Source organism: Platichthys flesus, chromosome 9 (genome assembly GCF_949316205.1).
Source record: "Platichthys flesus chromosome 9, fPlaFle2.1, whole genome shotgun sequence".
Lineage (NCBI taxonomy): Eukaryota > Metazoa > Chordata > Actinopteri > Pleuronectiformes > Pleuronectidae > Platichthys > Platichthys flesus.
The window spans coordinates 15571170-15588498 of NC_084953.1; the positions used below are offsets into that span (position 1 = coordinate 15571170).

Sequence of the window (17329 nt, forward strand, 5' to 3'; positions counted from 1 at the left end):
ATGCTGACCTGAGATGAATCTGGAATAAAATGTATGGAGACTGAAATTGAACTGATTGGCAGAAGCATACAACCGCAGGGAGGTAATTCTGGTCGTCTCTTGTAATCTTGCTTTCCACCACACTTCTCATCATTGCTTTTTTTTTCACAGGAGCTGCACTGATGTGGTTTGCTGTGTTATCTTCGTCATTGTCATCATCGGCTACATCGCTCTGGGTACCGTGGGTGAGTTTTGGCACGTTGCTCATGCTAAGTTTCATAATGTCACACACGACCACACACGCACACACACAAACGTGGACATGCACAACTGTGATGACATGTTCATGGTGTGGAAGTGTGAATCGCTCACATAGCCTGTTCGGCCCTGGTGTGCGATTCCAAAAAAACACTCTAGTGCGTGGAATGAATGGAAAGTTTGTACTCTGAATTTCTCTGCATGTTTATTCAACAATATTAAAATGTTAACATTAATTCATTGTGGGTCATTCAACAAAATGGATGATTGTTAAAAGCACCCTCCAGAACACAGGCGAGGAGTCTCAGCACCTCAGCTGGTGCGACTCACACTACTCTCCTTGACTCGAGGTGATTGTGTTGTCCGAGCTGTTTTACGTCCCAGTCGAGCTTTTGACTTGATGGATAGTGATTCCTTCCAACTCTCGTTTCATTCAACATATCCTAAAGCCATTTAGTTTGTTAAACTGTCACAGAGACTCCTCTTTGTCTGCAGCTGACTGAGGCCATGCAGTTGTTACGTTCTCCCCCCTTAGCTCTTCTTTCCTTTCTTTCTTGTTTTTTTATTTTTTTTCTTCATTCTTCTCTTGGTTTTTCATTTTGCTCTTTTCTTGACCTCTTCCTCATAAAACACAAATCCTAATTTATAGCCAGCATGCCTGACCACACATCTATTTTTTCAATCTCCCCCATATATATATATATATATATATATACATATACATATACATACATATATATACATAAATATATGTATGTATTGCAAACATCCAAATAAGGGTGAAATAAGGTCGCAGCACTGTCACCGAAGTGCTGTCCCTTGCCAGCTTGTTGTCATTGGAGTCACGTCTCAATCCAGGCAAGCGAAAGACTTACTGTTTTGCAATAATTTAAAAAGAGCTGGAGCTATGACAATGGATGTGGCTTCGAATAAACGTTGACATGTCTGCAATCAGCTGAAGAACTTGGTGGGGGTTTTTTCTGTGTCATTTTTCAGTTTTATCATCTTAGTCGTATGAGTGACTTGTACAATGTCTTGGTTGTACTGTCTCATTTTGAGAACATTACTCCACTGATAGAGAGGTGAGAATCCTCATCACTGTGTTGTGCTCAGTAAATAGAATTTCAGGGTTACTGCTGCTATTCTAGAGGAACGGCTCAGAACAAATTAAACAGGATCGTTTTTTTTTTCGTTTTTTGCTTGTTTGGTTCTGTGCAAATTTCTCTTGTCAATTAACATCCATTCATGCAATCGTCCAAATAATTTCCCCTTGTTGTTGTGTAAATTGCGTCTCGGAAAGTGATTGACTTAAATAGGGTCCTCTTTGACCCAGATCTTCTTTAATACTATTGCACTTCCTTTCCTTAGGTGGCAGGTCATTTTCTATATATAACATGAAAAAAACTAGACAACCTGTCTGATTAACATACTTCAAGACTCATAGCATGGGTAATTTAGAGTCTGAGAAAGGAGGATAATCAGTTGACCAGTGGCCTCATATATTTCACTAGTTAGGACATATGTGTCTCGTATGGCATCAAATGTTATCGTCCATGCAATTAAAAGAAGCCTGTTTTTTATTTTCAGCCTGGATCCATGGTGACCCCAGGAAGGTCGTCTATCCAACTGACAGCCACGGTCAGTTCTGTGGCCAGAAGAACACACCCAATGCGTAAGTGGAAAAACGTCTGCTTCCTGAATGATTGGACGGACGAGTAATTATGTTCTTTAAATTGCCATGCTTTCCATCCTTATCTCTACTCTGGAAAAAGGCTTTGGCGACAACAATACAGGGAGATTATTTGTGATTAATTATGGCTTTATTGCACAGTGTGCGAGTGTGTGTGCTTGTGTGTTTGCACATTTTGGCAGGTCCTCATTGTCTCATTCTGTATGTATCTTGCATATCTCGAGAACCATTCATCTTATCACTTTCACAAGTGCAGTGGCAATTTTGGTGGTATTTGGACTCCAAATATGTTCAATATTAGTACTTTGCATTAACAGCTTTGTAACAGTGAGTGACATTGTTGATCACAGCAACAGGGCATTCATAATAACGGGTGTGTTTATGACGACAGGCATGTAATTAGTCAAGCTTCAACAGCCGATTCTAACAGGCACTGCACCGGTGGTTAGAATAAAGCTTAAGTAACAGCGTTAGACATTACGTTGTGATGGCTGGGGCTGGAAAATGCATTATGTCAATATCCTCAGTGTGTGTGTGTATCTGTGTGTTTAAATGAATAGATATTTCTCATTTCTCTATTCTGCCTCTTCTCCACAGAAACAAAGCCATATTATTCTACTTCAACATGTTAAGATGTGCCAATCCTGCAGTTTTAATTAACCTCCAGTGCCCTACAACCCAGGTAAGACATTGAATCAAGCTCCTTCGAGCAGCTCTCTGAATAATGCCGTTCTTCTGCCTTTTCCCTCCACGCTCGATTATGCAAGATTGATGGGCTTTCTCATTAAGATGATGTGTTGTCTCCTCCAGCTCTGTGTCTCCAAGTGCCCTGACAGATTTGCCACTCTCCTGGATGCGTGGAATACCAAAAACTGGGAATATTACAAGCAATTCTGCAAACCGGGCTTCAAGATTGGCAGTAAGGTGAGAGACAGTGGCTAGTGGTCCATTTTTTTCATGTGTTCCAGTGTGTCTCTTCCTTTGAGCACTCACAAACTGCATTACAGGTACTTATTTTTCCATTTTCGCTCACTTTGAATTGTTTAGCACCAAATCACAACTTGCATTATATCAAGGGACTTTACATTTTGTTCATAATTGTCCCCAGAATTATCCAATCCTCAGATCTCTTTTATCTGCACACTTTTAATAATGAAGAGCTCATTCGAATGTGCTTTGAGAGACTGGCAGATAAGAGAGTGAGCAGCCACCGATGCACATCAGAGCCCTGTTGTGTCTTCAGTGACGGTGACGTTAACATGACGGTCTGTAATGATCAGAAATTGAGGTGGTGCGTGGGAGCACCAAACAGCTCAGTCATACTGTTAGAACTGAATCATCAACTTCCCTTCCCACACCAACTCATGTATGGCAGTGTTACATCAGACAGGATGAAGTCCAGCTCGGTCACATCTTATTTCTGAGTCTTGTTCAGGAAGCATTGTTTTTAGTTATAACAAAACTATAATCACAAAAAAAAAAATTATGTTGCTGAAGAAGGACTATTATCATAATAATCGTAGCTTTCACTATTGTTCTAAAACATGCTGGTGAATGTCAAAATGAGTTAGCTGATCGGACAAGACTCTCCAATCTGACTATGATAAAAATAGTTAGTGATTAATAATTTATTTTTATTTGTTTGAGTCATTTTTACCTCTATTTCCCTTTCAGTCCACTATACAGGTCATACGAGATGAAGACTGTCCATCTATGATTGTGCCAAGCAGACCTTGTAAGTGAATCTGATACCCTGTAAACACAGTAACACACAATAGGTCCTTCTTAAGAAGATAAAACCTTCTTCATCTTTTATTTCAGTCCTTCAGCGGTGCTTCCCAGATTTCATTACAAGAAATGGAATTTTAACTGTAGCCAACCAGACCATCTTCAAAGACGGCGACAATAACAAGAGAAGTGTCAGCGACCTCCAAAATGCTGCCAAGTAAGTTCCTCTTCCCTGAATCATGGATTTCTGTGCTTGTACTTGTAACATTTAAAGCAACACGATGCAACATTTTTTACCTTGAAATAGCAACATGGTTCTGCTTTCATTCCCGCTCCTCACACTCAGCGCCTGTTCTTGCTATATGTAACTTTTCTGAGCAGGTACAATCTCCTGCGAGAAGTTGCAGCATACACTGTTGGAATCGGGCACAGCAAGTTGAAGAGTAAAGCCGAATCGTAGATCAGTTAAACAGACCTTAGACATTAAAAACCAGCATTTTTCTCCAACATGTTTGGTGAGGAAACTCTTATATATCAAACTTCTAAACAGAGTTGAGTGTATATGTCACTGCCAATGATCTGCTGGGATCATGAAGAATAGCCAATGTTCAATTATGGTTTGCTTCAGTTCCAACTTTATTACATTGTTTGTTATTTTTATTAAATGACAACTCCTTAATGGTTCAAGCATGGAGCTCAACATAATTAATACAAATTGGTGTCTGCAGGGGGCGCTGTTGCAACCTAAGAGTTACATAATGTTGCTTTAACTTAAAACAAGTAGAAAAGACAGGCACTGTATGTTCTACATTTGCATAATAATTAACGCTGTAAAATGAAGTGTTTTAAAACTGTTACACTGTCAATAGGGCTGCCGACTCTGCACCAAAAGAGTTCGGGGCAAATATAACAGGGTATGATGAGTGGGCATGTCGCTGATGCCCAGGAATGTGTCCAGCCACATTCAATTTGCATGTTTATTGCATGAAACTACAGCGTAACTACACGTTCACCAGTAGAGCCTCAGCAGTACCTACGCGCTTCTTATCGCAGCTGTGTTAACATGTAAATGGGCTGAGATGACAAAGGTTAAGCAGAGAAATCATGTATCTGAACAAGTGAACTGGGATCATAAATATACATGATTCTGTTTTTGCTCTCCATGACCTGGATATATAATGTGCTTTAATGCTTTTCCTTTTGTAGCCAAGTAGCCGCCATGCAGCAAGGACAGGAAAGGTCTCAAAAATCATTACTGTAGCTTCTTAGCTTTGCCTAGGCTGCAGCCAGTATCAGCAAGTAGACTAACACCACCACTTGTTCTGTTCATCCTGACGAATCTGCTCCTGCGTCCCTCCTCCTGCAGCAGCACAGAGGAATCAGGACAGATTAATCAAACTGTTTGTGACATAAATCTACCTGGTAACAACAAAAAGTCACTTACTGAATGCCTGCACAGCCTTTGTTGAATAAAACAGAAGAGTGCAGTGCCTCCTGGTGGCCGTTGCTCTAGCAAGTTTGCATAAGAGTGCTGGATATGAACCAGACTCTTGCATATGGACAGGGCATCCGTGACCTTTAGCTTTAGCTGAATTAGAGCTCTTCATCATAAGGCTTCAGTGTTCAGTGCTCCTGTCAGTGCTGTGTCAGGCCCATAGAAATGTGAGCGTGTCCTCTAACCCTCCTCTGAGTCATACAGCAGTGTGTCTGCAGTCAAACCTCGCTGTGCTCACGTCCTGAATCTGTTACCTGTTGTGAAGTTTCCCTTCTATTGGTGTGAGAAAATGAAGCTTTTTATGCTGAGGTGAGAAGCTTGACTTGGGACCTCATTGACTCCCAGTTTATTCCACACAAGTTTATAGTTTGAGATTTCTGAAAAGATCTCTGCATCAGAGGCTATTTACAATTTATGTTGCTACAACTCTTAAGTCTGATAGAATATGGCAGGAGATACTCTTTGGTTTATGCAGAATCATTTGTCTTTGGTTGAAATGTAGTCTTTGCTCACGGGAAGTGATCCTGATATCTTTTGTAGGCTTACCTGTACTGTGAACAGGAATTAATGATCTAATATTAAAACCACTACTGTGCTTCTCTACTTGGCACTACCCTGTATTAAAAAAGCTGTTTTCAGACATGAACTCTAGAAATTGCCAGAAAAACTAGGTCTGGATTTTCTCCAGAGATGGCCTCTAGGTAGAGCGTGCTGGAAGAAGGAGATGACATAAATTTGACGACAGTAATCAAATGTTTTTATTTAAAGCATAAAGATGCTGGCATTGGACCTTAAAGCCAAAAGCTTTTGAATCTTCTTGTCTTTCCAGGTTGTTCATCGGTGTCTTCTACATGTATGGCACGTTATTTTCATCCCGAGATATTTTTATCATTAGTTTACTTTTTCATCCCTAATGTGGTAGAAATGTGTTCATCAACTTTTCAGACGTTTTCCTGCTAAGCTTTTCTGGACATTTTCCAAGGGCCTGCTAGGAAAGGTTCTGGAAAATGTCCGTAGTTCAGTGCATGTCTGAAAGCAGCTGTATTGTAACACGCTGCTCAACCATTTTCCACCATACTATAGGAACTACTGCTCAAAAGTACTCCAACAACACTAACTCCGTTATGTGCCTCTTTGATATGATAAGAACCTAATAATGGGCTTATAGATCTCAGATTATCAAAAGCATTTTGAAACCGTATTCATCTTTATTTTTTGCAGCGAGAGCTTTAAAGATAAATCAAACGTCAAAATGTTTTTGAGAAACCTATCGTAAACCAGACTCTGAGGGGCAGTAACACAAACCTGTCACCATCCCTCTCTCTGTTTTAATAAATCCCTTTTCTTTCTCTCTTTTCCTCCATCTCACCTTGTGACTGTGTCACAGAGGTATCGCCAATCTGCTCAGTGCCAAAGAAGTTGGCATGAAGATCGTTGAGGATTATGCAAATTCCTGGTACTGGATCCTCATGTAAGAAAAGCTGGGTCTTCTGCTGATTCTCATGTTTTCTTTTCTCTGTATGGGTTATGTGTTCCTTTCTGGGTATAGAAATATCTCTGACCCTGACCCATCCATAAGAGCAATGATGAACCAGTTTAGTGACTTTTAAATGCAATTATTTCCTATTGTGCAACCTGCTCAAATCAAAGATTGTATACAAAGATGGACGACATGACTGCTCCTCAAAAGTGAAGCCACAGCATCTCAATCGCCCCCCCCCTGGTGGCTGGCTGCAGTATAGTTCTGAAATCCCACCTCTTGTTAGCAGATGAGTTGTGAAACCAAATTAAAAAGTTAAACTATACATTCTTCGCAAAGAAATTTCCTGTCATTTAAGATTAGTTTTAGAAACACATTGATTTACGTCCAAGTTTCCATTATTACGACCAATTTTGGTTTTAATTTGATAGTTATTAGTTTGAATTTAATACTTTAATAATATAAAACAAGTTGAGACGTCATGATTGACAGCTGAGACTGACTCACGACTAGTGAATTATGTGTCTGTATCGATGGGACCTCGATACCATAGCTGCATATTTTGGCTTAATTTCTGGATAGTGGGAGGAAGTGGAGATGCATCGTCCATCTTTATATACAAATTATGGCTCAAGTGGGAAATTCATATATCACTAAATAAATAGCCATTCACAGAACATCTAACTTAACAGATTATTAAAGTCTGCCTGAATCCCCTTATGGCAAACCCCAGCCATTTTGTATTTTCTGAATCGTACAGTTATTTGAAGAACACTTTTTGCATGTGTTTGAATGTGTTTGTGTTGTTGCAGTGGTCTGGTGATAACCATGGCAGTCAGTCTGCTCTTTATCCTGCTGCTGCGCTACACTGCTTGTGTGCTCCTGTGGCTCATTGTGTTAGGTGTCATCACTGCTGTCGGCTATGGTGAGTATGCACCATAGATGGTCACCCACATTGCCAGTGGCTATTCTATACTTAGAACACATGTTGGAGATATTGCCCCATTTCTTTTTACACTTGACTTCTCTTGATGTGAGTAGTGCTGTTGTCATGACAAACTGTAGCTGATGTGGAATTGTCTTTCTCTCTGTCGATCAGGTATCTGGCACTGCTACTGGGAGTACAGTTTTCTGAGTGGGAAGCCGGGAGCTAACGTCACCATCTCTGACATCGGCTTTCACACAGACTTCAGCGTTTACCTTCACCTCAGCCAGACGTGGCTCGTCTTCAGTACGTTGTCTGCAACCACACCTTTACTTCATGATTCTGTGATATTATGTGAGATTCAAGTGACAAAATACTTGTCAGTTGGTTGCTTCCACTCCACGAATGTAAAGCATTGATTCTTCTAACAGCAATTAATCTCCAAACCCAAATGACTGTCCCACTTTGCAGTAACCCAGTTATAAAAAAAGATATGTAGACTTCAACTGTGTGCTATTGAGCAAATTGTATTATTAAACTATAAATTCTATAAACTTATTAACTTTCTAAATTCTGAATTTAAGAACATACCATATATGTCTTGTTCCCATTCCTAATTATATTTACTATGTCATAATTGCTTAAGTTATAATATAATATTGAACCTTTGCTTTGTAGTGATCGCTCTGGCAGTGATTGAGGCGATCGTTGTGATTATGCTGATATTTCTGAGGACGAGGCTGCGGATCGCTGTTGCACTGCTAAAGGAGGGCAGCAAGTAAGTTTAGCTCACTCCTTATAATGAGTGTACTGACTTAAACTAGTTTTTCGTACACACAGTAATTGATCTTTACTGTTCCCAGGGCGATTGGCTACATCATGTCCACTCTCTTCTACCCTATCATCACTTTTTTCCTTCTGGCCATCTGCATCGCGTACTGGGCCGTTACAGCTGTGTATCCTTCTGACTGAGACACGGACAAACTGTTTTATCTGAAGCTGTAAAGGAGTTCTGCTACTTTAATGTTGCTTATGATGCTTTGTCTGTAATAGCTCAGTGAATTATAAACTGAAGTCGTGTGTAGGAAGTTTCCCTCTGCGTTTCCCTTAACTCATCTGCCCTCAGCTTCTTGTCGTCATCTGGTCATGCCGTCTATAAGGTTGCACCCGCTGACGATAAATGCATGTATGCCAACCTCACGTGCAGTCCAAAGGTTAGCCCCACACTCTCCTACAATATATATTAAAACATTTTGGATCGTCTCTATTAACACCTATCTGTATGTGAATGCAGATGAATTAGAAAGCTGATTAATGATGCATATCGGTACCACTGTTGTGTTCAAACTCTTTTGCTGTTTATCTGTGATCCCATAACCCATAGTTTGTGATCACGTGATCACAAACTAGAAATGGAAACCAGAGGTTTTCTGGTTCCAAAATCGTATTCATCGTCTACAGACTCTAAATATTCACGTACAGAATCTGTTTATAGAAATGAACGGTGAGGTATATGTGTCACTGTGCTCTGCATCATCATCCTACAACACATCGAGATTAATGCTCTTGCTTTTCTTTCAGACCTTCGATCAGACCAACATCACCAAAGTGTGCCCCGGGTCACAGTGCATGTTCGCCTTCTATGGTGGGGAGAGTGTGTATCACCGCTACATCCTAGTCCTCCATCTGTGCAACCTGTTTGTTTTCCTCTGGCTCGTCAACTTTACCATCGCCCTGGGACAGTGCACCCTGGCGGGGGCCTTCGCTTCATATTACTGGGCCCTGAAGAAGCCTAATGACATCCCTGCCTGCCCCCTCTACTCCTCATTTAGCAGAGCCATACGGTACGGAGCAGCAGAGACAGATGTTGTACTTTACAATGTGCCAGATTTACATTTATGCATTTTTTTGAATTATGATTATTATAACTATTGCTTGTACTATTAAAAAAAAATTAAGTCGAGTTAAATACACCCTCCTCCAAATGTTCCCATCTACATTATTCCATCTGGTGTCACAGTTATCACACAGGTTCCCTCGCTTTTGGTTCCCTGATCGTTGCCGTGGTGCAGATGATCCGAGTGGTCCTCGAGTATCTGGATAACAAACTGAAAGGTATGTTGTGACTCTTGAAGGCCCTGATATTCCCACTGGGACACAATGTAATGGATATTTTTAGAGCAATGTTTGTGATTCATGATGATTTTCCCAGGTTCTCAAAACGCCTGCGCTCGTTACCTGCTCTGCTGCCTCAAATGCTGCTTCTGGTGCCTGGAACATTTCATAAAGTTTATAAACAGAAACGCTTACATTATGGTGAGTTGTGGAGCATCTGCTTGGCCAGTAGTTTGCACTGATGTGGTGCATGTATCATTTAGCAGTTCAGTTTTTAATTTGCTTGGCTCGTACCTCAGTGCCTAATTACCCTCGACTAAGCCCTGTCTCCCTGTGTTTTTTTCCCCAACAGATGGCAATATATGGAAAGAACTTCTGCACCTCGTCCAAGGACGCTTTCTTCCTTTTGATGAGGAATGTTATTCGGTTAGAGCTTTTGTTATATTTCTGTCAGCTCCACAAATGGTTCTGAGTGCAGATGATTTAAGTTTTCCACAGGGGGGCTGGTTGTGAGGACGTAAATGAAATTTTCCACAACATTTCCTGCCATCCCCCATGTAGAATATTAGGAAAATATGAGAGTGAATCCACATGAGAATACAGCTGGAAAAAACTATTCATAGCGACCGAGGGATTGTTTCGAAGACTTGGCGGACACAAAAAAAAAACACGAAAAGAAAACCAATAACTCGGGATGAAAATAAGAATCAACACATGTAAAAGATGCTGAGGAATTCAACCTAGAAAATAGCACGATTCAAAAGCTTTTGGTGATAGCCACCAAAATGTTGAGAACATTTTCCTGATATTATCTTCCTGATATGTTCCTCAATACAAACCCAATCTCAGACCTAATTTTCAGGACATTTTAGTGAAGATGCCCAAATAACAAATATTGGTGAGCCATTTAAAATGGTTCAGAATTTAGTGTTGGTGACACCATTAGGTAACGTTTGTTTAAAGCAGTTGCTAATTTTCCCCATCATGTTTTAAATATAGTTTGCACTTCCCCTGACATTGACTGTGTCTCTCCTCCTCTCCGGTTCTTCTCTCTCTCCTCTGCAGGGTGGCTGTCCTGGATAAGGTGACAGACTTCTTGCTCTTCTTGGGAAAGCTGCTCATTACAGGAGGTGTTGGTGAGTTTCTTGTCACCTGCAGTTGAATTGATATAAACACGGATGGAAAAACTGCAGAAGAGACAGGATGTGATATCTCTGAATAAAAAGGGGATGATAAATAATTTCACTCCCAGTTGTTTTTACAACATTTCCACTCAGTTTGTGTCACTGAAGTTGAAGTTTATTGTTGCATTTGTTGCCTGACTTGCATTAAGTTTTAGAAGGTTTTAATTTCAGGCAACAAGATTTTATTTACATATTATTCCAAATTTATTTGAGTAGTTGCCATAACAAAGCCCTGTAGAACTATTGTTTTTATTCAATACAATACATGAACCCTGTACAGTATCATGTCGTGCCTTGTCCTCGGGTTTTCCTCATATATGGTTTATTGAATTAAAGGTAATTATGAGTTTCAACAAATTAAAATAATTAGGATAATTATTTGTGTTGTGTCAAATGAACCCCTTATACTTGATTTCTTTAAAAATCCCTGTATGTATTTACAGTATACATATTTATATTTGTATATATATGCTTGTTATTTAGGGCTTTTATCATCTTTTCCAGGTGTTCTCGCATTTTTCTTCTTCACACATAAGATACCAGCTATTCAAGAAGAGGTGCCATCCCTAAATTACTACTGGGTTCCTGTTCTGGTAAGAAAGGAAAATATGTAGTATTTAATAGGTATTTGTTTCCAACTTAAAAAATGATTTTGCTGGCAATTACATTTGGCAGCTTGATTAAAACCCTATTCATAAAAGGTAGCAAATAATGATTACAAAACTTTTACACCTCCCCTCACACTTGGCTTAACCCTGTTACCAAAGGTATAAATACAGGAAGTGTCGAGACATCCCGTTCTTTTGTTCCTGCAGCACATGATGGGAAAGGGTATCAGAGAAATTCAGATGCACTAATGGAAACTGAACCAATACACAGCAACGAAATTTAACTATTCTTGTCCGTTTTTATAAAGTTATGATGGTATGTGAATTGTAACCGAACATTATGCATTATACAAACAAGCCCAGGAAAGTTTGTGGTTACATGCTCAACTTAAAGATGATATGATTGAAAGAAAAATTATAAGGTTTGTTTTAATTTATGGTTTCTGAAAAGGGAGACAAACAGTTCTCACCCACTTTATAACATTGATTAATTGTGTTGTGTATTTAGAAAAAGTCCTCTGACTTTGACTGTTCACTGGCATACAAAGTCTTTTATCCAGACGCCATCAGTCAAGTTGTCAGCTGTTTTCTGGATTTGTCAAGTTCATACCAGCATATCATATTTCGCTTGTGGAAAGTTGTTAAATCAGTTTTACCAGTGTTGAATACACTAATTCGTTTTTCCGTCTGAATTACCTTTCAGACGGTGACATTTGGATCCTACATGATTGCACATGGCTTTTTTAATGTCTACGCCATGTGCGTGGACACATTGTTCCTGTGCTTTTGTAAGTATACCCATTAATCAATACTTGACATGACACAGTGTGAGGATACAGTCCGCTTGTACTGTTCAGGTGGTAAAAGATGAAATATCCAGTCTATAATCTGAATATAATCATTTCCCTCTTTAGATCTGGCTGTATATCTTAACTGATTCCTACTGTCTCACAGATTCACCTCTCTGTAATTCCTGCATGCCTGTGTTTATCTATCTTTGCTAAGCCTTTGCCTTCTCTCTCCTCCTGTCATTCTGCCTGCTTTTCCTGCTCCTCCTCTCCTGTGCTGGGACCTGGTCTCAGGTGAAGACCTGGAGAGGAACGATGGTTCTTCCTCCAGGCCCTACTACATGTCTCCTGGGCTGCACAAGATCCTGCGCAAAGGAGAGGAGGGTGCCAAATCCCGCACTGCCTCCTGAGCGACGTGCAGCCACGTCACTAATCCACTGACTGTCTCGCTCACTTCTCCATATCTACTTTATGCGTCTGGATGTCTGCGAGCAAGTATTTGTAGGGCTAAACATTAACCGGATGCATCCTTGATGCCTGGTCCTGGATGACCTGGACATGAAAAGACATGATTTTACTTCAGTCCCTCCCAGGAAAAAAGGCACGGGGGACCCGAGCGAGACCTCTGTTCACTTCCTCTCTTGAGCCAACTCAGACACTTGCCTTTTTTTCTTTCACGCTTTTACTTTTTCCTTTCTGTATTTTCTGCTGACCTCTGCCTTACTAAGAGGGTAATTGTCAACTCGCAGGACGGATGCACAGACTGAAATAAAAGCATTTTTACCCAAACAAACATGAGGACCTTGAAATGTACAGATGCCACTGACGGACTACGGCAAACAGAATCATCATTTAAAGAAAAAGAAGTGGTGGACTTATGGGGCACCCTCTTGTCGCACTTTGGTCTTCTAGTGTAACATCATGTTTTGTATGCACTTTCACATATGGGAAAAGAACAATGTGATATGTTTCTTCTGCCGAGCATGATTCTTTTGCTGGCTGTTGATGTTTACCATTGGTTTTATAGGTTTCTCTGACTCCCTCTATTTATACTAACACAACACACACAAATCCAAAAAATGGTGTGTATACTGCACTTGGAAAAAACAGGTTTCTCTTTTTTTTTCTCTTCCTGTCTTACAACCATTTCAAAGTTTCCATCATGCTCATAGATGTACTGTAAACCAGACAGAGACTTTGTGGGAGGTCAAGACTTCAAACGACATTTTATGGTCTCGGCTTAAAATTGGAACTGAACCTGACAGATTTCAGGAAAACTACTGAATGCAGCCACTAGTTTATGTGCCTAGTTGTGAAGAAAAAAAAAGAAATGTTCCTCTTACTCTGTGGTTTTAGACCTTACACCAGGAACTTTTTGTGATACTGTTTATAAAAGGATGTCAAAGCCATTTTTGGTAAATTTTTTATTGGATGGTTTCCGATATTGTGCTGTTTTAATACTAAGTATAATACATGCATCTGTCTGGAGGTTATTCAGTGTTCTTTTTGTACAGGACAATTTTTTTTATCAATGAAATCCAATGAAAATGTGAATCATTTTTTGGAATAAACATAAATGGTTGAAGTTTCGTCCAGTGCATTTTCCGGAACCTTGATATTAGTTATATTTTAACAGTGGGAGACGATTTGAAGGATCAGGGTTTAACTCTGATTCACAAAGTGATTTTCCAAACTGTGTGTTTTAACATATTTCGCTGCTGCCTCATAGTGTGGGACCTGGAGGTGAATGACGGCTCTGCAGCTCGGCCCTTCTACATGAACAAATCCTTGAAGAGCATCCTGAACAAGAAGAACGTCAGGAAATAGAAGGAAGAAGAGAGGTGAGGGAAGGAGAAGGACTGGAGGTCATTTACCGGAGCATGGGACAAGCCTGTGTGGCAATAAGCTTTTTTACCAAATGTATTTTAAGTTTGCATAAATTTCACTTGTTCATTATAATGGACTAAGTGTAGTTATGCTACTTTTAAATGTCAGTCACTTGCACAATCATAATTTATGGATTGGATAGGTCGTCTGTACTTAAAGCTCACTCCAGGAATCTTTGAATGATGGTGTACAAAGTTTTTAAAATGTTATAACTAATATTTGGTTTGTGGTATAATTCTCACAGTCACTTAAGTCTATACACAGCCACAGTCACAGTGCATAGTAAGTTCCTATTGGAACAAGTAATGTCTTTGTTTGTTGAGGTTGTGGATGAACCTCAGCGCTTTGTTCTTGAGCTCTTGTAATTACCAGTTTACACCACTTGGTGGTGCCAGTTATCACCAGACCTCACTTTTTAGTCCATGATTGTCTATTGTTAGCTAAACATATCTGTGGGTTGTTATCACAGTTTCTGACCTAAATTGTCTCACATTGAGAAAAAACGTCCACTGTTTTCATATTCAACTGTCAAGGATGGAATAGAAGTTCTTAATTCCTATGTGCATTTATTGTCTAATTGCATCTTGCAGATACATGTTTTTTATTCTCGCATATGTTTTTCTCAAATAATTATTTTAAAGGGACAGCCAGTCACCAACTCTGGAGGTTTTTGTCTTTTCCACATAATTGTAGTAAAAATGTAAAGTCAAGTGGAATTCTCTTATCCAGTTTTGTGGAACATCACATAACCAAATAGAAATGCCCTCAGAGTACTAGGTGCAACAATCAATATCAATACTGCAGTGTTAATTATTATCACGACCAGCAATACAGCCGATTCTTACCCCATCGATCTCAACAAAAACATTCCCTCTGAAAGTTAAAAGGCAACTGCTCACACAGCTCCTTCCATCAGCAGGAGCCAACCGAGACCATCCCACCCTCGCCTGGAAACAGAGAGGAGGAAGTTAACTATAAGATCCAACTTTAAAATGCCTGTGCTGGCAGCTTGATTAAAACCCTGTGCACAAAAAATGGCAAATAGTTGCTTAGAGAAGCAGCTCAGTCCGCATAAATCAAATCCAGAAAGAGCAATGTTATAGGCTATGCCCACATGCACCCATCAAAATGGCCCTTCAGATTTCTTTTATTTCTGGCCTCCAGACCATGCACAGCTAATTTAGTTGGATTTTGTTGTCTGGTTTTGAGGTACATATATTCGTCATATCTGGTGCCCCCTAATGGTTGGGTTTAAAATGCTTTTGGAGCCAAGATTGGCTGAGCCCTTCTCTTTGCAGAGATGACAGCCGCCATGTTTTGTGACCGCTCCTGCTCATTTCTAACAGAAACGTGCATCTCAGGCGCCAAAGGCTGTTTACCCAGTTTGGTCCAAATCCAAAAGGTTCTATTCATTTTAGTGTTAGCATGAGACAAAGACCTAACCTTTTGACAGATTTTAAATATAAACTGCAGGTCCTGACCCAACCACCAGGCAATTTACCAAATTCGACATAAACTGCAGTTATCCCTGCAGACATGAACGGGCAGACAGACACCACTGATTACAATATCACCAGTCTGCTATCACATAACGCGGCAGTGAAAATCATAGGCTTGTTCTCAGACGCCTCTAGTGTGTGTCCAAGCAGTTTCTCATCTTTTCAACCTATGGGCGAATCCGTGAGCGACTCAGAGGGTCATACATGGATTTAGTAGCTCTCCATAAATATATCTCATTAGTTTTAGAGTTGCTTCCTTTTGGTTGAAATGTTTCTCTGTCTCCTCTTATTAAAGCATCAATGTGTAGAATCTAGTGGCGTGTTGCAGCTGAACACCCCTCCCCTCAACCTCCACTTCCAAACATGAAGGAGAACCTGTGGTAACCTTCAGGTGTCATAAAAACTCAAGATTTTTGTATGTCCAGTCTGGGCTACTTTAAAAGTCATGGTGTCTTCCATAGAGAGGACCTGCTCCATATGTAAATACATGAGTGAAAACATCACTAGGATTATTTTATATTTGATTTTTGCCAATAGATCCATTTCCCCTAAATCTTACACACTGAACCTTAAAGCCAAAAGTGGAAATGATCCTGCCTTGTATTCTCCATTAGCATTTTAGTCAAACAGCATAAATAATCAAATTCATTAAATAGGTTTAAAAAAAACTTACTATAAACATTGCATTGGTTGCCCCTTGAAATATATGCTCATGTCTGGATTCAGTTAATATGCATATATGCTTTTGTGACACAGCTGCTGGTGAAGATCGGAATAAGCTTTTATTATTATTATTATTATAATATTTAACAATTTTTGGGATTCCAGCATCCTTCTGTATGCCACTGAGCTCTAGATCTTTGAGATGTGACCCCTGTTTGTGAGTCTTTATCCTGTCAGGCCCTCATGGTGCCTCCGAGTGACAGCACCGCCATACGTGCACTCCTTCCTCCCCCGTTTGTGCCGAACACGCTGAAACACGTACGACGTTAACCATTCAGTGAAAGCAAAACAACTCGTGTAACTGAAAGCAGAGAAACGATGCACGTAAAGCTCAGTTTGGCATCTGACACATAACACGTCGTTATGCCTTTCATACATACTGGATAACGACTTTCCTACCAGGTGAATTTACTAACTGTGTGTGTGTGTGTGTGTGTGTGTGTGTGTGTGTGTGTGTGTGTGTGTGTGTGTGTGTGTGTGTGTGTGTGTGTGTGTGCGTGTGCGTGTGTGTACGTACAGCTCAGGTGTTGTTTCCCTCCCACGAAGGTGAATACCTAAGATCTGATAAGTGAAGTAAAAACAGTTTTTATATGCTTCCCCCTCCCTCCCATGTCTGGAAAATTAGATTCTTCGGTCAACCACAGTCAACAAGTACACACAAGTAAATCGTCTCTCTTTGTTAGAATGGGCGTCAGTTCACTTACTGCGAACTCTTAAAAGATGCAAACTCTCTAACCCGTTGATGGACTGAAAGATGAGCCTCACGACAAACTGTTTTATTTATTATGACCTCTGTTGTGTATTTATTTATACAGTGAAATGTGCGATTCTTTTTTTTTTAAAGAATATATTGCATGTTGACATATTCATCACGATATATATCTGCTTTGTTACTTGTGTTTTTATCAATAAACTGTTTTTCTACTACTCCTTCTAAATTCTTCACTCGCTCACTGAGCTGTTTGTATGT

At 40.0% G+C, this 17329-nt stretch overlaps 1 protein-coding gene across 2 annotated transcripts in view; it reads left to right on the forward strand.

The window, feature by feature from the left end:
- Positions 1 to 17286, forward strand: part of slc44a5b (solute carrier family 44 member 5b) — a 37482-nt gene extending 20196 nt beyond the window's left edge. The window contains exons 3-22 of one of the 2 annotated variants that reach the window (XM_062395983.1): positions 151 to 224; positions 1825 to 1909; positions 2525 to 2609; positions 2738 to 2851; positions 3602 to 3662; positions 3749 to 3872; positions 6538 to 6621; positions 7443 to 7555; positions 7730 to 7861; positions 8234 to 8333; positions 8419 to 8511; positions 8682 to 8769; positions 9137 to 9399; positions 9576 to 9670; positions 9768 to 9871; positions 10023 to 10096; positions 10736 to 10806; positions 11359 to 11447; positions 12166 to 12250; positions 13980 to 17286. In XM_062395983.1, the coding sequence (XP_062251967.1) occupies positions 151 to 224; positions 1825 to 1909; positions 2525 to 2609; positions 2738 to 2851; positions 3602 to 3662; positions 3749 to 3872; positions 6538 to 6621; positions 7443 to 7555; positions 7730 to 7861; positions 8234 to 8333; positions 8419 to 8511; positions 8682 to 8769; positions 9137 to 9399; positions 9576 to 9670; positions 9768 to 9871; positions 10023 to 10096; positions 10736 to 10806; positions 11359 to 11447; positions 12166 to 12250; positions 13980 to 14077 (2032 nt within the window). In that variant the 3' untranslated portion in view covers positions 14078 to 17286. Of the gene's footprint in view, positions 1 to 150; positions 225 to 1824; positions 1910 to 2524; positions 2610 to 2737; positions 2852 to 3601; positions 3663 to 3748; positions 3873 to 6537; positions 6622 to 7442; positions 7556 to 7729; positions 7862 to 8233; positions 8334 to 8418; positions 8512 to 8681; positions 8770 to 9136; positions 9400 to 9575; positions 9671 to 9767; positions 9872 to 10022; positions 10097 to 10735; positions 10807 to 11358; positions 11448 to 12165; positions 12251 to 12544; positions 13899 to 13979 lie in introns of those variants that run through there. The other variant, XM_062395982.1, reaches the window with a different exon arrangement.
- Positions 17287 to 17329: the final 43 nt, after the last annotated feature.